This window comes from Coregonus clupeaformis, chromosome 18, assembly GCF_020615455.1.
Source record: "Coregonus clupeaformis isolate EN_2021a chromosome 18, ASM2061545v1, whole genome shotgun sequence".
Lineage (NCBI taxonomy): Eukaryota > Metazoa > Chordata > Actinopteri > Salmoniformes > Salmonidae > Coregonus > Coregonus clupeaformis.
Window position 1 is genome coordinate 55,099,517 of NC_059209.1, and position 23,983 is coordinate 55,123,499.

Sequence of the window (23,983 nt, forward strand, 5' to 3'; positions counted from 1 at the left end):
CTAGCAGGGCAGAAATCTGACGAACTGACTTGTTGGAAAGGTGGCATCTTTTGACGGTGCCACATTGAAAGTCACTAAGCTCTTCAGTACAGGCCATTCTACTGCCAATTTTTGTCTATGGAGATTGCATGGCTGTGTGCTTGATTTTATACACCTGTCAGCAACGGGTGTGGCTGAAATAGCCGAATCCACTAATAATTTTGGCAATGTAGTGTAAGTGAATTTGTCACAATACTTTTGGTCCTCTAAAATGGGGGGACTATGTACAAAAAGTGCTGTAATTTCTGAACAGTTCACCCGATATGGATGAAAATACCCTCAATGTTAAAGCTGACAGTCTGCACTTTAACCTCATAGTCATAATATCATTTCAAATCCAAAGTGCTATTCAAATGGTTATTATGGCTGGCCAATAACCGTCATCCAAAATTCCATGACCGTCACAGCCCTATCTGACATCAATGTTAGATGTAGGAAAGCAGTGGAAGAGAGATTTGAATGAGGGAGAGGCTTCAGTGTTATCTGTGTTTATCGTGGCAGAAAGAACAAACAATGCTTTGTGTTTGAATCGTGTCTTGTCTGGGCTTGAAATCAGCTCCTCGTTTCTCCAGGAAGCTCTGTATTTGTTTATAAGGGTATTTGTCAGGTTATTGGGTCCTTTCCACGTGACTCAGCCTTGTTTTTCCTTTTTCTCTCCACTCTCTCTCACTGGAGTTCCATGGTCGTTGCAAGCGTATTGATTATTTCAAATACTGATTATCTAAAAGGCTTTCTGCTACTGTAGGCATTGGATTTATTTTGGCTTAATTATTTATGGGCCAGGGCTTGCAGTAAGTATTACCGCTATAAGATCATGAAGGATTACATTGTTAATATTCAGCAGTGTATTTTTATTTATGTAAACTTTAAGCTGCACTGTATGACTGTTAGCAGCCTCTCTAAGTGCTGTCTCTCTCTGCCTCTCTTTTTCTAACTCTCTCTTTTTGTCTGTGTTTATAGAGGGAGCTAAACTCAGTAGCGTCTGAGCTGGCGGGGCGACAGGAAGAGAGCGAGCACTCCCACAAGCACCTGGTGGAGCTGAGCCGGGAGTTCAAGAGAAATGTCCCAGAGGTGAGTGCCTCCTCCACCCCCCTGCCCCTTTCACCCTCCAACCCCCCTGCCTCCTCCCAACCCTGCCATGAGTTCTGCATGTCTATCTGCTTGTCTCTGCTCCACTAGGCAGACTGACTTGCTCAGTCTCTGGCAGTGTTTGAGCCCCGCTTACCTACAGTATGTGCCTGTAATTCTTGATTTAATTTTCTAATCTACTTTAGTGCATATCATTGGCGCCCAATGCTTGGGACAAGTCAGTCATTACCCCAGCCCCCTCCTCCAGGTCTGTTCAGGTTTCAATTAAACCCTGTGGCCTACAGCTAGGTGTTGTTTAAGGTCAGGGTTCCTGGTATCTCCCAGTCAGACTACAGAGCCCCTGTCCCTGTGTGAGAGTGTGCTGTAATCTTGTCAGTATAATACAGGTGCAGAAGGCAGGATCAGGCTGTCACCACAGGCAGCCCAATCCCCTTACCGGGGGCTGACGGAGAGCCAGGAGGAAGGGAGAGGCTGGAGCTTTTACAAGCTGGAAATCCCCACTTACAGACTCTCACTCAAACTCCTCAGCTTTTCCAAAATTATAAGACCCCCCTCCTCATCTGCCTCCCTCCCTCGCACTTCACTCCAAACCAGAGATGTTGCTTCTTCTGCTGGAATTTGGGCTAAAGAAAAATACATCTGGGATCAAACAGCATTTGACATTTGACAGTTGTCCATTAGACATTTGGCAGTTGTTCGTAAAAATGGTCCATAACAAGTATAAGTACAGTGGGGAGAACAAGTATTTGATACACTGCCGATTTTTCAGGTTTTCCTACTTACAAAGCATGTAGAGGTCTGTAATTTTTATCATAGGTACACTTCAACTGTGAGAGACAGAATCTAAAACAAAAATCCAGAAAATCACATTGTATGATTTTTAAGTAATTAATTTGCATTTTATTGCATGACATAAGTATTTGATACATCAGAAAAGCAGAACTTAATATTTGGTACAGAAACCTTTGTTTGCAATTACAGAGATCATACGTTTCCTGTAGGTCTTGACTAGGTTTGCACAAACTGCAGCAGGGATTTTGGCCCACTCCTCCATACAGACCTTCTCCAGATCCTTCAGGTTTCGGAGCTGTCGCTGGGCAATACGGACTTTCAGCTCCCTCCAAAGATTTTCTATTGGGTTCAGGTCTGGAGACTGGCTAGGCCACTCCAGGACCTTGAGATGCTTCTTACGGAGCCACTCCTTAGTTGCCCTGGCTGTGTGTTTTGGGTCGTTGTCATGCTGGAAGACCCAGCCACGACCCATCTTCAATGCTCTTACTGAGGGAAGGAGGTTGTTGGCCAAGATCTCGCGATACATGGCCCCATCCATCCTCCCCTCATTACGGTGCAGTCGTCCTGTCCCCTTTGCAGAAAAGCATCCCCAAAGAATGATGTTTCCACCTCCATGCTTCACGGTTGGGATGGTGTTCTTGGGGTTGTACTCATCCTTCTTCTTCCTCCAAACACGGCGAGTGGTTTGGACCAAAAAGCTCTATTTTTGTCTCATCAGACCACATGACCTTCTCCCATTCCTCCTCTGGATCATCCAGATGGTCATTGGCAAACTTCAGACGGGCCTGGACATGCGCTGGCTTGAGCAGGGGGACCTTGCGTGCGCTGCAGGATTTTAATCCATGACGGCGTAGTGTGTTACTAATGGTTTTCTTTGAGACTGTGGTCCCAGCTCTCTTCAGGTCATTGACCAGGTCCTGCCATGTAGTTCTGGGCTGATCCCTCACCTTCCTCATGATCATTGATGCCCCACGAGGTGAGATCTTGCATGGAGCCCCAGACCGAGGGTGATAGACCGTCATCTTGAACTTCTTCCATTTTCTAATAATTGCGGCAACAGTTGTTGCCTTCTCACCAAGCTGCTTGCCTATTGTCCTGTAGCCCATCCCAGCCTTGTGCAGGTCTACAATTTTATCCCTGATGTCCATACACAGCTATCTGGTCTTGGCCATTGTGGAGAGGTTGGAGTCTGTTTGATTGAGTGTGTGGACAGGTGTCTTTTATACAGGTAACGAGTTCAAACAGGTGCAGCTAATACAGGTAATGAGTGGAGAACAGGAGGGCTTCTTAAAGAAAAACTAACAGGTCTGTGAGAACCGGAATTCTTACTGGTTGGTAGGTGATCAAATACTTATGTCATGCAATAAAATGCAAATTAATTACTTAAAAATCATACAATGTGATTTTCTGGATTTTTGTTTTAGATTCCGTCTCTCACAGTTGAAGTGTACCTATGATAAAAATGACAGACCTCTACATACTTTGTAAGTAGGAAAACCTGCAAAATCGGCAGTGTATCAAATACTTGTTCTCTCCACTGTATATTTAATGCTATTGAGACAAATTACAGTACAAAGTACAGTAGAAGTCTTGCCCTGTCCTCATCAGGACAATTGGCTTCTAGTGTTTCAAAAATGGTAAGCGTTTGTTCTGTTTGTCTGTATTCAGGAAGTCCGGGAGATGGTGGCTCCTGTCCTCAAGAGTTTCCAAGCCCAGGTGAGTCTACTTCTCCTTGCCCATGTTTTGCCAGTGGGGATTTGACGTGATTTAGAGACACTTACCCACTACATCCTGACACAAAAAACTCAGCACAGTAAAACTGTGGCCTTGGATGGATGATAGGGTGGGTCCGGGATAGACATTCATGGCCAAGTGTAAGGACCCAGTTTTCATCTGATCCTTATTGACTGGTATCTTTTCTGTCAAAGTGGAGTAGCTCTCTATCTGCCATTAGATTATCAGATATCTGGCTACTCATATTCTCTTGGCTGAGACAAGCCCTCATATCCTGTTTGGATGGTGCATTCTCAGTGCCCTCTCTGACACGGCCATATTGAAAAAGTAATCTGATACCTACCAAGGCTCTGCTCTAGCCATTAAACCAAGGTCATAAATCGCATTTGTGAGCTACGTTATGGTCCACTAAGCAGAGGCATATTGAAATGATACCGCAAATAATGTTTCCAGTCTCCCTCTCTCTCCTCAACTAACCTGAAAGCTGAATCACTAAATATGATAACACTCTGCATGGATTTTCTGGTTCTCATGTGTGATCATAGTCAACTTGTTTTTGAAGTGGTTTGTAATTATCTATGCCAAAATAACAATCTGTTTTGGCTGGAGTCATTGCTGATATTTGAGGTTGGTGTCAATGCCAATTGAATTACTGTGACTGCAAAGACAGAGACATCAAAATACTGTATCTAAAGTTCCCAGATGTTTCTTTATTGTGCAAACATGAACCTAGGGGATTAATTTGAGCACTATTTATGTTTTGACAACTGGGAGTATAGATGTTTAGTAAGTAAATAAAGTAGATAGCTGATAATGAATGATGATGTTAAATCTTTTGCCAGAGGCCTCTGTCTTGAAGGAGGAAAGGTCTCAATGCTTCCACTGGAAATGTTTGTAGCAGTGGGGGGAGGGGGGATTTTTTTTGGTAGAACGACTATGAAACGGTCAGCTCTGGTGATTTATTAAAAAGGACATTATTCCCATTTTATAATACATTTTATCGGTTGTGGGTCCACTAAAGACCACAACCACCCCCCCTCCAAGTAGCACATAAGCCATGGCAAAATGCAAAATATTTAGAATGACAGTAAATTAGCTTTAAAACTGCACAAAAGTTCTCAGGGCCTCATGGCAAAATGTGTAGAATAGCATGAGATTAGCTATAAAACTGCACATTTTCCTCTCGGACTAGCGCACTGTCTTGGACGGTGCACTGAGTTTTGTGCGTAGGCAGGTTTGGCTGCCTCAGTGGCACAAAGAGCTAAATAACCTTTAGAACGGTGTTGTACTCAGATAGAGCTTGTCAAGAGTGCTGTAGGTGGGTGTAGTGGTGGAATCAAGCGCAGGACACCGAAGTATAGTCCAAAAGACTTTAGTTAACTTTCCAACAAGGAAAATACGAACACACTTGCCCGAAGGCGAAACTACGCACGAAGGCGACAAAAATAAAGGCGCACTAAACATGCACGTAATTGCTCCAACGCAGTGGAGTGAAGCTCAACCGAGCGAAATAGCAGTACACAAGCACTACACACGACAGACATAAATCAATCACACACAACACTAGACAAACACAACGAGAAACTTATAGGACACTAATTACGCTAAACGAGAACAGGTGTCACAACAAACAGACAAAAGCAAACGAACATGAAACATACAACGGTGGCAGCTAGTATTCCGGAGACAACGAACGCCGAAGCCTGCCCGAACAAGGAAGAGAGGCAGCCTCGGCCGAAACCGTGACAGTACCCCCCCTTGACGCGCGGCTCCAGACGTGCGCTGACTCCGCCTCGGGACGACCCGGAGGACGCTGGAGCAGGGTGCGTCGGGTGCCCACGATGGAATTCCGTCAGGAGAGACGGGTCCAAAATGTCTCTCCTCGGCACCCAGCACCGTTCCTCCGGACCGTACCCTCCCACTCCACTAGATATTGGAGACCCCCCATCCGACGTCTCGAATCCAAGATGGACCTCACGGAGTACGCCGGTGCCCCTCGATGTCCAATGGGGGCGGAGGAGTCTCCCTGATCTCACTTTCTTGGAGTGGGCCAGCTACCACCGGCCTGAGAAGGGACACATGGAACGAGGGGTTAATACTTTTATATTCAACAGGTAGTTGTACTTTGTAACACACCTCGTTCAACCTTCTCAGGACCTTAAATGGCCCTACAAACCGCCGACCCAGTTTCCGACAGGGCAGGCGGAGGGGCAGGTTTCTGGTAGAGAGCCAGACTCGATCACCAGGTGCGTACACCGGTCCCTCACTGCGGTGGAGATCGGCGCGCCTTATGACGTCGGAGGGCCCGCTGCAGGTGGACGTGTGCAGCGTTCCACGTCTCCTCCGAGCGCCGCGCCCACTCATCCACCGCAGGAGCCTCGATCTGGCTCTGCTGCCAAGGTGCCAGAACCGGCTGGTAACCCAACACACATTGGAAAGGGGTTAGGTTAGTGGAGGAATGGCGTAGGGAATTCTGGGCCATCTCGGCCCAGGGAACGTACCTTGCCCACTCCTCCGGCCGGTCCTGGCAGTATGTTCTAAGAAACCTACCCACATCCTGGTTCACGCGTTCCACCTGCCCATTACTCTCCGGGTGGTAACCCGAGGTGAGGCCCACCGAGACCCCCAACCGCTCCATAAAGGCTCTCCAGACCCTGGAGGTATATTGGGGACCTCGATCAGACACAATATCCTCGGGCACCCCGTAGTGCCGGAACACATGGGTGAATAGTGCTTCGGCAGTTTGCAGGGCTGTAGGAAGGCCCGGCATGGGGAGCAAACGACAGGCCTTAGAAAACCGGTCCACAACGACCAGTATAGTGGTATTCCCCTGTGAAGGAGGAAGGTCAGTAAGGAAATCCACCGAGAGGTGAGACCATGGTCGTTGTGGAACGGGCAGGGGTAGTAACTTACCCCTAGGCAGATGTCTAGGCGCCTTACACTGGGCGCACACCGAGCAGGAGGAAACATAAACCCTCACATCCCTGGCCAACGTGGGCCACCAGTACTTGGCACTAAGACAGTGCACTGTCCGGCCGATACCAGGGTGTCCAGAGGAGGGTGACGTGTGAGCCCAATAGATCAATCGATCCCGAACCTCGAGCGGAACGTACTTCCGACCCTCCGGGCATTGCGGTGGACTAGGGTCGGTGCGTAACGCCCGCCGAGCTCAGCATCGACCTCCCACACTACCGGTGCCACCAGACACGACTCCGGCAGTATGGGAGTGGGCTCCACGGACCTCTCCTCCGTGTCATACCGCCGAGACAGCGCATCTGCCTTACCGTTCTGTGACCCAGGGATGTACGTGATCTTAAATGTAAACCGGGTCAAAAACATATTCCATCTTGCCTGACGAGGGTTCAGCCTCCTCGCTGCCCGGATGTAATCCAGGTTACGGTGGTCCGTCAAAATGAGGAAAGGGTGTTGAGCCCCCTCAAGCCAGTGCCTCCACACCTTTAGGGCCTGTACCACGGCTAACAGCTCCCTGTCCCCTACGTCATAGTTTCGCTCCGCTCGGACTGAGCTTCTTAGAATAAAAAGCACAGGGGCGGAGTTTAGGTGGCGCGCCTGACCGTTGTGAAAGCACGGCTCCTATACCGGCCTCAGACGCGTCCACCTCTACCTGAAATGGCAAAGAGGGATCCGGATGCGCCAGCACCGGGGCCGAGGTAAACAGGTCCTTCAGTTTCCCAAACGCCCTGTCCGCCTCGGCCGACCACTGCAGACGCACCGGACCCCCCTTCAAAAGAGACGTGATGGGAGCTGCCACCTGTCCAAAACCCAGGATAAACCTCCGGTAGTACCGTATTGGTCCGAATATAAGACGGCCTTTTTTCCCCTCGAAATAGGTCCAAAAAAGTCGGGTCGTCTTATATTCGGGGTCTAGTATTCAGAGCGCAGTTTCTCTTCTTGGCGCCCCTTTAAATGTCAATACACATTCGCGGGCACAGATGGCGCCAAAAATTCGTTCCGGACGGAGAGGGAAGAGGCGTCCTTAACAACCAGCCCGTTACCGGTGTTTAAAGATGGAAAGACAGGCTGACCATTTAGAGACAAGTGGCTCAAAAGTGGGCCAGGTCAATAAACAACAGCGGAGGAGCTATGATGCCAATTTCAAAATAATGGTTGTCAATAAGGCAGAGTCATCTAACAACTGCCAAGCTGCCAAGACATTCGGGGTCACTGAGTGTAATGTAAGAAGATGGCGAGCAGAAAAACAACGCCTAAAAGATGCTAACAGTCAGCGAAAATCCTTCCGTGGTCCTCAAAGTGGTCGTTTCATTGAGGTTGACCGGAGGGTTTTTGAATATGTCAGGGAAAAAAAGAAGTGAGGGAATGCCCATTACCAGAGCTGTCATCCAGGTTAAGGCCCTGGAAATCGCCAGAGAGCTCAACATCACTGGATTTAAAGCCAGCCTCGGCTGGTGTCGAGGATGATGCGGCGCAATGGACTGTCACTTAGACGGAGAACGAAGTTTGGCCCAACGCTTGCCGTCAGACTTCGGAGAGAAGTCTACTGTGTGAATGGATCCTGCATGCATGGGATGCTATTCCCTCACAGAGCATCATCGATGGCTTTAAAAAATGTTGCATCTCAAATGCATTGGACGGCAGCGAGGACGACGTGCTTTGGGAGGAGCCGGTGAAGCGGAGCAGCTGGGGGAGCGATGACACGAGAGCGAACACAGCGGGCAGAGGACGTGTGTGAGGGATAGAGAGACATCGGAGGAGAAGTTTGGCTTAATTTTTGTTAAGTTTAGTTAAATGTGTGGCCTGTATTTTCTCGTTATTTAAAAATGTTGCTTTATTATTGCTTGATATTAATTTTGAATCATACTGTACATAGTTTGCCTTTGTGTTTAATTCACTGTGTTTTTAATATTGTTATTTTAAAATAAAATGAAGTTCTTTGTTCGGCAAATCTAGTCTGCAAATCTGTTTTTCTAAATGTTTGTGTTGAAAAACGGGGGGTCGTCTTATAATCAGGGTCGTCTTATATTCGGACCAATACGGTAATTCGCAAACCCCAAAAACTGCTGCACCTCCTTCACAGTGGTTGGGGTTTGCCAATTACGCACGGCTGACACCCGGTCTACCTCCATCTTCACCCCTGACGCAGACAACTGATACCCCAAAAAGGAGACCGACTCCTGGAAAAACAGACACTTCTCTGCCTTAACATACAGGTCGTGCTCCACCAGCCTCAGCAAAACTCTGCGCACTAGGGCCACATGCTCGACACGGGTAGGCGAGTACACGAGAATGTCATCTATGTACACAACCCCCCCCCTGCCCTGCATGTCCCTGAAGATCTCATCCACGAATGATTGGAAAACTGAAGGAGCGTTCATCAACCCGTATGGCATGACAAGATACTCGTAATGGCCCGAGGTGGTACTAAAGGCTGTCTTCCATTCATCGCCCTCCCTGATGCGCACCAAGTTGTACGCGCTCCTGAGATCTAATTTAGTGAAGAAACGCGCCCCATGCAATGACTCAGTCATGGTCGCAATCAGCGGGAGTGGATAACTGTACTTCACCGTGATCTGATTGAGACCACGGTAATCGATGCACGGGCGTAAACCACCATCCTTTTTCTTCACAAAAAAGAAACTCGAGGACGCGGGGGAAGTGGAAGGCCGTATGTATCCTTGTCTCAGAGATTCGTCTATGTAAGTCTCCATAGCTTTCTTCTCCTCATGAGACAGAGGATACACATGGCTCCGTGGGAGCGCAGCTCCTGCCTGGAGGTCTATCGCACAATCTCCCTGCCTATGGGGCGGCAACTGCGTCGCCCTCGACTTACTAAACGCAATAGCCAAATCCCCATACTCAGGGGGAACGTGCAATGCGGGCACCTGGTTTGGACTCTCCACCGAGGTAGCCCCTACGGAAACGCCCAAACATCGACCCACACACTGGGCAGACCACTCCATCAGAGCCCTCTCCTGCCACGAAATAGATGGGTTATGGGTACTCAACCAGGGCATGCCCAGCACCACCGGATACGCAGGCGAGTCAATCAGAAATAGCTGAATCATCTCCTGATGACCCCCCTGCGCACGCATCCTAAGTGGCGCAGTGACCTCCCTGATTAAGCCCGCACCCAAAGGACGGCTATCTAGGGCATGAACGGGGAAAGGGACATCAACAGGAAGAAGGGGAATCCCTAAAGCTAAACAAAACTTCTTATCAACAAAATTCCCAGCCGCGCCTGAATCTACCAGCGCCTTATGCTGGGAATGAGGTGCTACCTGTGGAAAACGCACAGGTATACAGAAATGTGCAACAGAGAGCTCTGGGTGAGTGGGGCGCCTACTCACCTGGAAGGAATCCCCAGTGCGGGACCTGTCGTCCTCTCCCCTAGGAGGCCATCCCCAGCACCTAGCCGCGGTGTGTCCTCCCCGACCACAGTTGGTGCAGGAGATGGACCCCCTCGTGAGCCGACCCCTCCTCTCTCTAGCGCCAGCGCCCCGAGCTCCATGGGGCACGGCTCGGAGGCGCTGGAGGGTGGAATGGACGGACCCTCGGAACGTCCGCGGGTAGCTAGCAGGTTATCCAGCCTGATGGACATGTCGACCAACTGGTCGAACGAGAGGCTGGTGTCCCTACAGGCCAGCTCCCGACGGACGTCCTCGCGAAGACCACATCTGTAGTGATCGATGTGAGCCCGCTCATTCCACCCTGCATCTGCCGCTAGAGTACGGAATTCGAGGGCGAACTCCTGGGCACTCCTCCTCCCCTGCCGGAGGAAGACCAGACGCTCCCCCGCCGCTTTCCCCTCCGGGGGATGGTCAAACACCGCCCTGAAGCGGCGGGAGAACTCGTCGTAGGTGATGGTATCCGCGTCGATCCTCCTCCACTCCGCGTTGGCCCATTCCAACGCCTTCCCGGAAAGGCAGGAGATCAGGGCGGACACGCTCTCATGTCCTGAGGGCGCCGGGTGCACGGTGGCCAGGTACAGCTCCACCTGGAGAAGGAATCCCTGACACCCGGCCGCGGTCCCATCGTAGGCCCTCGGGAGCGAGAGTCGAACTCCTCGGGGTTCCGGAGCAGGAATGGGCTGACTGGCCGATGGTGCTGGCGGGGAGGATGGCGGTGGAGGAGTCCCCCAGCCTCGGATGGTGGTGATCACCTCCTGCAGTGCGGTCCCCATCTGCAGGATCTGGTCACTTTGTTCCCGGACCTTGTCCTCCAGCGTCGCCTGGGCTGCTGCGGCTCCTGCTGATTCCATTCTTGAAGGTGTGTGATTCTGTCAAGAGTGCTGTAGGTGGGTGTAGTGGTGGAATCAAGCGCAGGACACCGAAGTATAGTCCAAAAGACTTTAGTTAACTTTCCAACAAGGAAAATACGAACACACTAGCCCGAAGGCGAAACTACGCACGAAGGCGACAAAAATAAAGGCGCACTAAACATGTGCGTAAATGCTCCAACGCAGTGGAGTGAAGCTCAACCGAGCGAAATAGCAGTACACAAGCACTACACACGACAGACATAAATCAATCACACACAACACTAGACAAACACAACGAGAAACTTATAGGACACTAATTACACTAAACGAGAACAGGTGTCACAACAAACAGACAAAAGCAAACGAACATGAAACATACAACGGTGGCAGCTAGTATTCCGGAGACAACGAACGCCGAAGCCTGCCCGAACAAGGAAGAGAGGCAGCCTCGGCCGAAACCGTGACAGAGCTAAATAACCTTTATAAATTACATGGACAGATTATTGAAAGTATGTTTGGTAGAAATACTATGTTCAAAAATAATAATAGTAATAATTTGAGTGGGGGCAATGATTTTGAATGCAGAAACACTGAAAGGTCTGAACTTTTACTTTGGATCTCTCTCATCAAACTTCCATATGTGCAGATTTTAAAGTAAAATGTACTAGCTACCTCACAACTTTCAGAATGGACATTTTTGCAAGAAAAAGTATGCATCATCATAAATAAAACCCCTGGTGTTTTCTGATACACTTTGACCTTCCTGCTTAATGTCAAACAGCTTGTCGAGGCTTGTGAACTTTACCCACCAGTAATCTGCCAGGCCTTAGAGTAAAGCTGTGGGAGTTATACCTGCTGCTTCATGGGAGAAGTACAGTAAAGAGGACGTGTAATTGCAGGAGCTTGTTTGGCTGTGTGTTTTGGGATAAAGGAAAGCTCCCCTACAGCTGCACCGAACAGGTGGTGTATGAGTCACAAGCGTGTGTGTGTGTGTGTGTGTGTGTGTCTATATATGAGAGAGATCTGCTCCCCCCTCCTCGCCCAGGGCTGTGACCCAGAGGAGTCCCTTTTGGTATTTGGACCCTCATCATGGCACTTTTAAAAGAGAAGTCTCTCCCTTTGAAGTGTTTGCGACATGACAGGTTCTATTTCTTTTCTGTTTCATTTCAATGTACCCCTCCTACTTTCTCTCTCATCCCTCGTCCGATCTCGTCTTCTAATTATCGCTAACCAGGCGACTGATTAGAAACACGACGACGGCGACCTAGTTTTCACAGTGCTGAAGCACCAGAAAGGGTTAATCCCAGAGCTGGTGGCTGTCATTGGTCGCTTCCCTCCTTCTTCTTCTCCTTCTTTTTCGTTCCTCTTTTCTTTCTTTCCCTGGAAGTTTGCTAATGAGGTCCCGTCAGAGCTTAGGAGAGGTGTTAATTTGGCCTTGTGAAGTGGGAAGGAGATTAAGGACAGTGAGGAGCTGAGTTTACGGCTTAAAATACACCGCTGTCCTTATTAATCCACTGGGCCCTGGGAGACCAGCGTTTTTGGTTTTATAATGAACACTGTCTTATAATGAAGGTAATTTTAATAAAATTTACTGCAGAGACAGATGAGATGGTGCATGTCTCCATGGTCTCCGGCACACCTTTGGGGCTGGGGGATATGACAGTTATTTCTCAAATAACCGAACGCAGGAGAGAGAGGCCTGTTGGACTGGGCCTGGGCCTCGTTCAGCTCCATGTGCCGTTCATACAACTTTCACACAACATTCCCTTGCCATCTGACTATACGGTATTGCAGTCTCCACCAAGCCTAAATGGGATCCAAGATGCAATTTACACCTCTCTCTCATTTTAGAGTGTAAATCCCCCTTAAGACTCACCTTCTCAACAAAAAACTGTGATGGAATTCTGGAATCTGCTGCCTGTGGATTCCTGTTAGGCTAGGTTCTTCTTCATACAGGCTGATACTGTAGATACTAGATACTGTAGATACTGGCTTTGTATTGTTGGGGATGTCAGGCCCAAATTAACCAGTCATCACATTTTTCCTGTCTTCTCTTGATGTCGTTTGGTAGCCTACTCAGAGTAAGAAAACAGCAGCCCAGGACTCTAATTAAGGAAACTTATTTACAATAATCCATGGAGTAATTTAGCGTGCACAATGAGAGTTGTGGTGCGTGCGTTGCGCAGATGGAGAATCTGATAAATAGTTTGTAACGTGTAATTAGCTTCTCTGCCGGTTACATACCATTAACCCCTCGAGCTCAGGAATTATTATTGGCCCTCATTATCAGCCAGCAAGGTAGAATCGAGCTGACTAGACGTCAAAACATCAAACAGCTATTAACGCACTGCCGACTGAGGGTTGGATGGTGGACACCTGTTTTCTAACTGTGCCATCTCTTACCCTGAGGTTGTGGTGCTGATATGTGGAGGAAATGTTGCTCATTCTCTAAGAGTAGGCTATGCAATAGAGTGCTCTTACAGAGAGGAGATAATCTTAAATCTCTTCAAGTCAAAAGCAGATATATTGGTAGAATTCTGTACAGGTGGAATTCTGTATTGGCAACTTGATCACCTGGGTAAGTGCTATACCTTCATCAAGGGATTTACTGGTAAGAGGTGAGGAAATTAAAGCCGTTCATAAATCCAATCTAGGAATTCATATCTGCTTATCATGTTACACGTGGTTTTCATCCAAGCTCCATTTATGAGCATGTTATGTATGTGAATTTCAATGCCTTTCCAATCCAGGTATATTAGATACTTCAGAGGTCTATCAGGTGATATGAGACCAATGTCCTACACAGACACCAGTCTATCAGTCTCCTGTTGCAGACCTGCTCATAAACCCTGAGCCCAGAGCCTGAACCCAGAACCTAAACCCATAAGGAGCAGAGTGGGCAGCACTGCCGCTAGCTAGGTAGAGACTCAGACACACAGTCTTTGATCATCCATCGAGAGGAGACCAGTCCTTCCTCTTTTTGATTAATTCCTGAAGGAAATGATAATTTGTCTTGAATGTATAAATATGTTATGAATAGTGGAATGAATCAAAGAGTAAAGGATGATAATTAATTATGGCGCTGTGATAAAAAGCTGTGTGTGTTATGACGCAAGCTTCCTCCATGTCATTACGAGAGGTTCTATAATTACCTTTCTGCACGAGCCAGCGCTCCTGGCTGTGCTGCCGGTGGCGAGAGCGCCGCGGCTGTGCAGCTAACGGTCATAAAGCTTTTCCCTGCCTAATTGTCTGAGGGGCTCTATGGCACTTTCATAGATGAGGGACAGCGCCGTTTGTGAAATGCAGCGGTGATGCCCCCGCTTTAACAGCTCAATGAAGACAGATCTTCATCATGGACTAAATTGGCCAGTTATTAGGTGCAGATAGGCTGATTGGATGGGTAGCATGGATCGGTGGGGTTGGGTTGGTTAGTAGAGCCCTCATCTCATTGCAGGTGTCTGTAACGGCGAGGTTGGCACAGTGTTGAAAGTGTGACTTTGTCCAGTAAAGCACAATGTGGTACCTATAAACCCCCCTCACAAAATTCCACAAAATGATTTTATCTCCAGAACAATGCAATGAGGTACAGTAGCTGAGATATCTCTGGATGTGACCCATTCCAACTCCCCTGTCTGGCTGGATCTGTCCCACACTACCATGTCCATTTTCACCAAGAGCTTGTGCCGGGCTGCTGAGGTGGTTCTAATGCTGTCTCCGCCTACCTCTGCTGTCTGTCTGGATGTCTGTCTGTCTCAGGCTCATTGAGCAGCCAGCCAGCCACCCTAGGTCCATAAAGGAACTCCAGGCCATTAGGTATGAACAGCACACACCGCACCGCCAGCCTATTGTTGGGAATATAATGGGCTGCATGGGCCATGTAAACCAGAGACACCCTTCGCCCACCCTCTCTAGTGGAGAGCGTGTGTGGCTCTAAGCACCAATAGGAGCTCATGTGTAACATTACCTCTCCAGTGGTGCTCCACACACAGCCCTCCACTCACCTGATGCAGCAGTAGTGCTCCCATTAAGAACATACTGTACTATACTTGTCATGCTTCTGCCTTGTTGTTGAGTTATTTTCTCTGCATTTGTATTACTGTCATTAGTATAGTTACAGTAGCCAGTAGAGTAAGCGAACACATATTATTTAAGAGGTTCAGTCGAATCTCATTTATTTTTCCAAGCATTAATTATTGGGTTAGACATCATAACATAATGTCCCTCGGCCCAGTTCCCCCATCCAGTCTGTCCTGTGGAAGCAGCCATCTCTCTCTACTGCTGCCTTTGACACTGGTCATAATTAGTGCTGCAGCTCTGCTAATTCAAAAGTTCATACACAGAGACCAGGGAGTCGTGTGGAAAATGCCACAGAAGAAGAGACCCAAAGCGAATACACAGAGTTTTAGATATATGACTCTCTCTGACTTATCTTCTTCTTTCTTGACTGATGTTTTGATTTAGCTGTGTTTGAATCCCTCCCAGTGTTATTCTCATTACACCTCTCAGGGTTGTGCTTGAGGACGCGGTGGTGATATGATGGTGTGTTTGTTTTCCTGTACTGACGGATGCCCTGTCTGCACATCCCAGTTGGAGATATTCATCATTATGGCAGCGTGTTTAGATATAAGAATGCACACCATGTATAGAGAGAGAAGGGGGTGATGTTATAAATAGGCACTTGCCTCTCTAGCCATGTGGAATTGATGAGTTTCAGCACATTCTGCTCTGCAGTGCTGGGTTTAATTTCTACAGTCCTGACAGCACAAACCTCTGAGCTCGGAGACGTCACGCCTGAGTAACGATACTGTGCAAATGTTAGCCATGTTTGAGGATGGACGCACACAGAGGTGTCTGTGCTGTGCTGCTCTTATTGGGCGTCAGACTGCCCATACAGCCGCTCGCTGTAAACCTCCTGCCACCCTAACAGACAACCACTCACATTCCCTCATACTCCCTTACTCACCCCTTGACAAACAGGCGATCTCTGAAACACCCACAGTAACTCACTCTTCTCATCGAACAGGCCGTCTCTGAGACACCTAACTCCTAACTAGCAAGCTAGCAGATACCCATAGACTTCCAGTCATTGCCAACGCTAGTTCGCATTGGCTCGCAAAAATACCTCTGACTTCCTGGTATACACAAGTTCATCTGACCCTGGGGAAGTAGATAATTGCCAAAATCCCGAAGTATTCGAAGTCAACTGACTTGTTATGAGACAGGTATTAGGCTCCCCCAAGCACCCCAGTCTGAGAGCAGAGCAGAGCAGAGTAAAGCAGCCATGTTCTTGGGATGCTCTGACTCCTGGCTGGCTCCCTTTCAGCTGCTGGCAAGAGCACAGTCAAATTAGCCAATAAAAATGTGTGAAATCGGTGGCTCTGCGCCGGCGAGGACATGCCAGGAGAAATAAACATCAGCGCTCGTACAACCAGGAAAAACCCATGTGAGGAGGAAAAGGCAGAACGGGGGAGCTGCTCCGCCAATTCCACATCGTGATGCTGGGATTTCAGAACCAAAGTCAGCGCCACACAACCACTGAGCCACAGACCCAGTCAGTCACAGAAACAGAACCAGTCAGGGACTAAGAGCAAGTCTTCTTACGTCTACCACAGAGACACCACTAGAGATCCAACCAGCTGCAGTGCAGTCACGTTTAGAACATGGGCTCCTGTCAGAAGACAGAGTCCTCCTGTGTGGTGTTGAAGAGATTTTAATTCCCTCTGTCTGGATGCTGCAGTTTTCATTTCACATTGTGTTGGGCTGTGAAGTTTATTTTCAGTAGAATCGAAACACACTAATTAAGGATATTCACTTTCAGAAGAAGACTCTCCTAAAGGTACCTGAAATTTTTATTTAGACTTCAAAAGAAGCCAAGACTTTAAAGTAAATCTATTGTTTTTCATTTAGACTTGCAATTTTCTCCTCTCTTGTGAAAGCACCGCTGTATGTAGTTATGATTGATCTGGTAATTAAAATATGCAGAGGCAAAATATGAACTGGTTCTTTTTTCGCTCTCTCTTTTCTTGTTGAAAACAGCCACTTTTTTTTCTCTTTCCAGCACAGATTATTAAATTTCATACATTGATGTTCTTTACACAGCATTCATCGGCCTCATTATTTTTCAATTTTCATCTTTCTGGTGGGAGATCGATAGATTGATAACATGATGGAGCCTATCTTAAATAATGCAAAGGAGAGAAAAGTTACACTCACTTTGCTGCTGGCTAAGTATTTGAACTTTTATTCTCCTTTCAAATTAGGTTTAATATCCCATGAAGATACTGTAGTCCTCAATGCTACAGTCTAGTCCTTAATTAACCAATATAATTCAAGGGGTTAAATAATATATTAACATTTTTGCTGTCCCTGTACAGAAAAATGTGGAGTTCTGCACATACAGTGTATGATGACGCTTGTCAGGGCCAATCCCAAACTATAAAAAACTAGCAATTCAAAGAAAGACCGTGTAATGTAGGCCAATTAGTACCTAGGGAACATTTAGCTAGGAGAGTTAGCAGCTCAAAATGTCACACGCACTACCGTTGGACCGATTGTTTATAATGTGACCTGACAGTTTGGGTCTCTTCTATATCGGATTAACTACAATACTAATTAACATGTGGTTATATTAAAGCAAGGAACTCTCCTGCAGAGGAAGAGAAATGTGCATTAAGAGGAAAGAGAAGCCACCCATAGTTTTAGCTCATGTATAGTTTTAGCAGGAAGGTTTTCCCCTCTACATACAGTACAGTCTAAATAGATTATTTCTAGTTACTTTCTACAATTAAAATACATTGTCCTAAATTATATCTCCCCTTGTGCATCCAAACCCGGGCACCACATTGCTCTTTGCCTTTCCCACAAACAGCTCTCCCCTGTGTGTCTCTTCCCTTCTTTCCTCTCATCAGAGAGTAAAGTGGCGATGGTGGCCTGAGAGAGAGAGATCTTCAATTAAAGTAGCAACTCTGCATCTCCCTGTGATTCCGTCCGAGTTCTGTCCCTGTGATTCCGAGTTCCGTCCCTTTTAATTGGGTCTCCGTGGAGTAGTGTGAGAGTTCCCACTCCTTCAGCCTGATGGGCCCAGCCTGGAGAGGGGCTGCTGGGACAGCCAAGGGGAACAGCTGCTGATGTTGGGGCCCTGCCACTGACACTGGGAGAGAGATGGAGGACTAGGAGAGTCAGCTGGATCTGGATGGAGAGGGACACACTGGTATGAACAGGGGGCTTTACAGATGGGCCAGGTTATTCACTCGGTCAGAGACACAGAGCTGCATTACAACACATCTGTCTGGTTTATAACTGATTCAGTGTGTGGCTTGATCTGGTATGGTGTATGTGTACCACTCTAGTGTTGTCAATGTGTCTGTTTAACTGGAATGGTGTGTTGAGTATGTGGTTGTGTCATTTGTCTGGGTGCATGCATGAGTATGGGTTTGCGTGCTTGCCTGTGGTTGTGTGTGCCTGTGTGTTGTCTAGCGAGACACATGAAGGACAGCTGGAGGTGCTGGAGGATTATGTGACGTATCTGTTTTATTAATTATTAATTATTTAACTAAATTTAACCAGTATCCACGAGCAGGCTTCTACAGACTCCCTTTAACACATGTATGCACACCCACTCGCAAACACCCACGCTTATGGGCACATACACATTGCGCATTCTCAATCTGTCCTCTCTTTCTCTCTATTTTCCCTGTTGTCTGTTGTGAAGTCCCCTGTAGCTCAGTTGGTAGAGCATGGCACTTGCAACGCCAGGGTTGTGGGTTCGTTTCCCACGGGGGGGCAGTATGAAAATGTATGCACTCACTAACTGTAAGTCGCTCTGGATAAGAGTGTCTGCTAAATGACTAAAATGTGAAGCTTGGGGAGGGTTGAGGTTAATTGCAGGCATTGTGAGCAGGTCGTCTGCTGGTGCCCCTGTTGGACGGGGCTGGAGACCCGGGGGGGGTGTGACACTCATCTCCACGGACACTTCCTAGCACGCCTGGCCTTGGATACCATACTTATGCCTATTTCTGTATGTGTGTGTGTGTGCCTGTGTCTCTGTGTGTGTGTGTGTGTGTGTAGTGTTTGCATCCTGAAGCCATCTCTAGCAGTGCCGCTAGTACTGTTACAGCAAGCCCATGAGGCTGTGGGCAGGGGAAGAATGTACTCTTCTATTCCTCCAGTCTTCCCTAATGAAACGTCTTTTGTAAAGTCTGTTTTTTCACTCATAGAAGATGCTTCCTCTCTCTCTAATGAGGCAGAGCCTGAAATAGCAGTGGGGCTAGCTAGCGTTGCAGAGCTATGATATCCTGTATGAAAAACTGCCCAAATCACAGTGTCTGCAGCCGTGCGCCAGGTTGCTTTATTTAAGTCCCGGATGGAGTTGTCCTACACTAAGCATAACAGTAGGAGCTCAGTCATGAAACTCTGATGATCTAAAGCATTCTGAAAGGTTGCTTTATTAGATTCCATTCAAGATGGATCTCCTGTAGGCTAAACAGTGTATATTTTTCATTACGCTCACATGTATATTTGAAACTCATTTTGAACAATATGATAAAACTTCTAGCTTCTGTAGCTTGGTATTTTCTCAGTGAGACCTGATCTCTCCTTATTTTCAGTGTGACACTCATCCCATCAGGTGGGTTCTACTAGAACCCCACCATGAACCCCAAATCTAAACCACCCTGGACCTGTAACATGAGGGATCAGACAGGAAAGATGCTCATTACAATCATGATGAAGTCAAACTCCTGGCAGGAGAGGTTAACCAAACAGCCCATTTGTTTTACAGCTTTTAGAACAGCCTTGGCACCAGGGCGCATGGGCTTTAGGCTGGCATCCAGCGGGCATGGACGAGGTCCCAATCAGGAGGGAGTGCAGTGCGGGCCCTGGCCAGCTCTCTCACAGAGACGAGGGGGAGGAGGAGGAGGGAGGGAGGGAGGGAGGGAGGGAGGGAGGGAGGGAGGGAGGGAGGGAGATAGAGAGACCTTGCTCACCAGATTGCTGATTTACACTGCCACAAACTGGGCTCTCAAGTCTAAATGGTCACCAGGTCACTTCCTAAAAGGCTTTATGTACTGATATGACAGTTACTCCACCTTTTTCTGCAAGCTGTTTTTTGGGAGAATGTTGGGTCACCTCTGAAAGCACTGCACTATATAACTGTTTTCTATTAAAGTGTCACTCTAATGCAGTAATATCTAGTCATCAAATTTTCTTCAATATATAGTATTGATAAACACTCTTAGGGTGCACGCACACACACACACACGCACCTTGTGAATATTACTCTTTGTCCTTACCTCATTCTAATTATAGTGTATGACGCCACACCTTCACAGATCTAACAGTGATCTGTCATTGACAGGCCCACAGAGCCCCATGCTCACTGTGAAAATGAGTGATATCTCTCTGTAAAATATGTATGACATCAAAAAGCCTTAAAGGTTATTTCAAAGGAATAATGAGTAATGGGGTGAGAGCAGTAAAAAAATAGCCCTCCTAAGGTGTTGTGTATAAATGTGTAATTTAACATGCTCCAATATAGAGCTGGACTGGCTCCCAGCAGTGGGATCGTGCCTGTTGGCCTGGCTTGCCCACACTGTCTGTCTGTCTGTCTGTCTGTCTGTCTGTCTGTCTGTCTGTCTGTCTGTCTGTCTGTCCTGCCTGTCTGCCTGTCTGCAACATGAAGCATGCCTTATTATGAGCTCCAACCAATGATTTACAGTATATATATACACTAATAGGGGGCGCTGTGTTTAAGTCAACGTGCCTCCATTTTGGCACTCCCCCACCATTGTGAAAAATATTTTGGAAGCTATAGAAATCAATTTATTCATGTCTACATTCGATTTTGCTGCATACTTTTAAATTATATTTATTGAGCTAAACATAAAAATAAAAAATGTATAAAAAATATATAAAACATTTTCCTTAAAGTATCATTTTTTTAGATTACTTATGTTACTGTCCCCACTACAAGAAAAAAAACATTTAATTGAAATACTGTAGAATTCCATTCATTCTTATGGAGGACTGCTCCTACTGCGGAGTGCCAATATGGCCGACCGGTGGCTTCAAAGCCTCTCAATAGCCAATACATAGTATCAGCAATCCAGCGTTCATATAATAGACATGATGATAGTGGTTGAAGCTCAGTGTTCAATTAAAATCTTCCTACCATCCTTTCTAAGCCAATATGACACCAATATTGATGTAAATTGGCAAATCAACTTGATTGGAGGTACACAACACACTCCCCGCCTGTCTCGTCATGAGCCGTCCGTCCGTCCGTTACCGAGAACCACATACCGGAATTTTATCAGGGTCGTTAGCATTAGCGTCGTCAGACAATTTGTTGCCCAGAACTAGCTCAATATCTAGGCGTCGGATAAGAACAAGACTATAAAGTGTCCATTAGATTTGCCACCTTTCGAACTGAATACGTTTGTAGGGGCAACAGTTTTGATTACATTTATAATTTATCGCTCTCACATGCTCATTTTTGTCCTTCAAGAACCAACAATGTGCCACCTTTTTGTTGCATTCTGACAATGCTAACACCTTTTCAGCCGAATCTCAGAGTTCTAACAGTGGGTCGGTTGCTCGGCAACAACACAGCTGCTTGCACCATGCTGCCAGTCATAAGAAGTGTATGCGAACAAACCTAGGCTACTGTATATAGCTAGCTATATAGTGGCATTCAAGCTGAGATTAATCAATAAATGCAAGGAGATATTTTACCTAGCTAATGTTAGCTTGCTTGTACAAAGTCTAGCAGCTAGCCTCTGTACCTAGCTAACACCAGTCAGCTGAAAGTTAGCTAGCTAACGAACAGGCAAAATAAGGTAGCTAGCCAATAAATGTGCTTTTGTTTTGATTAGCTAGGTAGCTAGCTAACTAGTTAGCTAACGTAACGTAACGTAATGCCAGTCAGGTGAGAGCTAATGTTGGCTAGGTATCTAACCAACAAACAAGGAAAGCTAGCTAGTAAGGTTTTTCATATAAGGCTGAAGTTATCATGTGTCAACTGCTAATCTAGACACTTGCGTGTAATCGGAGCACAAACATGCACAAATAAGATAGCAAATGTCCTTGACTGCTATGATTGCCAGGTAACTTTAACTAGCTAGGTAACGTTAGCCAACGTAAGACTGTAATGGTAGCTAACATGTATGGCCAGTTCATGCACAACAATATATAGCTAGTTAACATTAGTTACTTTAAGTTTAAAACCACCAAACTTTGGGAAACTGCCACGCTGCTCACGTTAATTTCCATTGCACAGACTACGGTAAGATGAGGTAGCCAGATTTCAGACAGAAAAAACACTGCAGTTGTCTACGCTACCTTTCCTCAACTAAGAACAACCAAGACCACAGCACAAACCATAGCCGAGAAAACAAATTGCTTTCTTAAGAAACAGTAAGCTAGTTATGAACCGCATATAGCTATAGTCAATGGTTGAACCCCAAACGCACGTGTAAACAGAGCCTCAGTTCAGTTGTGCACAGCAAGTGTGCAATGCATGATAGCATCAAACGTACCACACTCGATGGACAGCATCGCTGTTTCAAACATGTAGAATACGTTTCAGCTCCGACCGGCATACGCTGCCTCTCCTGCCTTGTCATTATTATAATCCACGTTTGTGCTGATTTATTAACATATTGTGAAGTTACTTTTCAGTGTGTTCCCAGAAAATCTGAAGTTGCCATCAACAAGTAAAAAGTAGTCAGGGGTTGCGGGTGCTGCACACGGTACACCCAGGTAAAACAACATCAGAATCATTGAGGGGGTTCGATTAATCTCGCCTGGGGGCCCATGTAGGCGTGTTTTGCACTGGCTGAAAGTTGATCGCATTCGATTTGGAACCGGGCTGTCTCCCGGATGTGAGCCAGGTGCCCACTCTGTACGACGCCGAAGTCGGCTCAAAACAAAAGTGACGTAATTAAGCACATGTAGTAATGAGTAAGATTCTGTGTTTTCACATGCAAAAGTGATTGCTTTTGACAAAAATGCTTTATCTGCCTTCCCTCCCCACTTTCGCCCAGTGTACCCCGGGACAGATTAATCGAACCCCCTCTCTGCTTGCTTAAATTGTGCGCCAAGCTGTGCGCAGTCAAAAGAAAATGACATGCTTGCTAACTACGTGATTAAATGAGTCTGTTTTCAACAAATCAACTCTTTTAGACTATTGTATTTTAACCAAGTAAGAGAAATAAACGAACAAAATCATTTAACAAATGCTTCAAGACTGTCCATTTAAATGGTCTGTCAAAATCAGTGTTTTAAGAATAGGGTTTGTAGTGTAATGCTAGAGGTACTGCCTTTGCATCTGAAGATTGTGGGTTCGTCTCCCGGAGGATACATTTTGATTATTTAGTTTATAGTTTTGACAGCCCCCTACCGACACACACACACACACACTTATTTACATTTATTAGGTGGCTCTTAAATGAGCCTTTGGGTTTGTGGAGTGGCAGGCAAGTGGCAGTGAGTGTGGTGGTGTGTACTTCTGCGTGCGGCTTGCTTGAACGGAGGAGAGACCAGCTCACAGACTCAAGGAAGAGGTCGTTGCCCTCATCCGTGAGATGCACGCCATCCCTACGGGACTGCCTAGGGACACAGTGCTTTATAGCAGAGTGGCGGATTGTGGGAATGCGCCTGTCATGGAGAAATGCAAGCTGGCCAATGTGGAACTGACAAACGACTTATGCCAATTCAAAAGTACGCAGTAAACATGGTACTTCGCACACTATCAATACTTAAAATGTATGTTCTGTTCCAAATCTGTGAGTTCTCCCACCTGCTTTCATATTTATACTGCTATTTATAAATGAGGACATGTGTGCTCTTTTACTGGTGTTGGAAAGCTGTGTACTTAGGACATTTGTAGCTGAAGTTTTGTATTCAAGGGTTTAGAGCACCGGTCCAATTTCAGATTTGTAAATATGTCTATCATTTCTCTTAAGAGTTTTGTACTTGTCTAATGACTTTGTATTTTGCAGGTCCTTCTCAGCAGTTTGTCATTTGTTACAGTGTTTGTATCAGGGGTTATCAAAATTGCTCTTGACGACCCACAGGGTTATGCAGGCTTTTTTG

General features: G+C 46.7%; 1 protein-coding gene across 1 annotated transcript in view; it reads left to right on the plus strand.

Annotated features, from left to right (window-relative positions):
• LOC121550478 (homeobox protein cut-like 2) overlaps positions 1 to 23,983 on the plus strand; it is a 136,969-nt gene that overhangs the window by 63,857 nt on the left and 49,129 nt on the right. The window contains exons 2-3 of the mRNA XM_041862746.1: positions 1,000 to 1,110; positions 3,589 to 3,636. Coding sequence (XP_041718680.1) covers positions 1,000 to 1,110; positions 3,589 to 3,636 — 159 coding nt within the window. The remainder of the gene's footprint in view (positions 1 to 999; positions 1,111 to 3,588; positions 3,637 to 23,983) is intronic.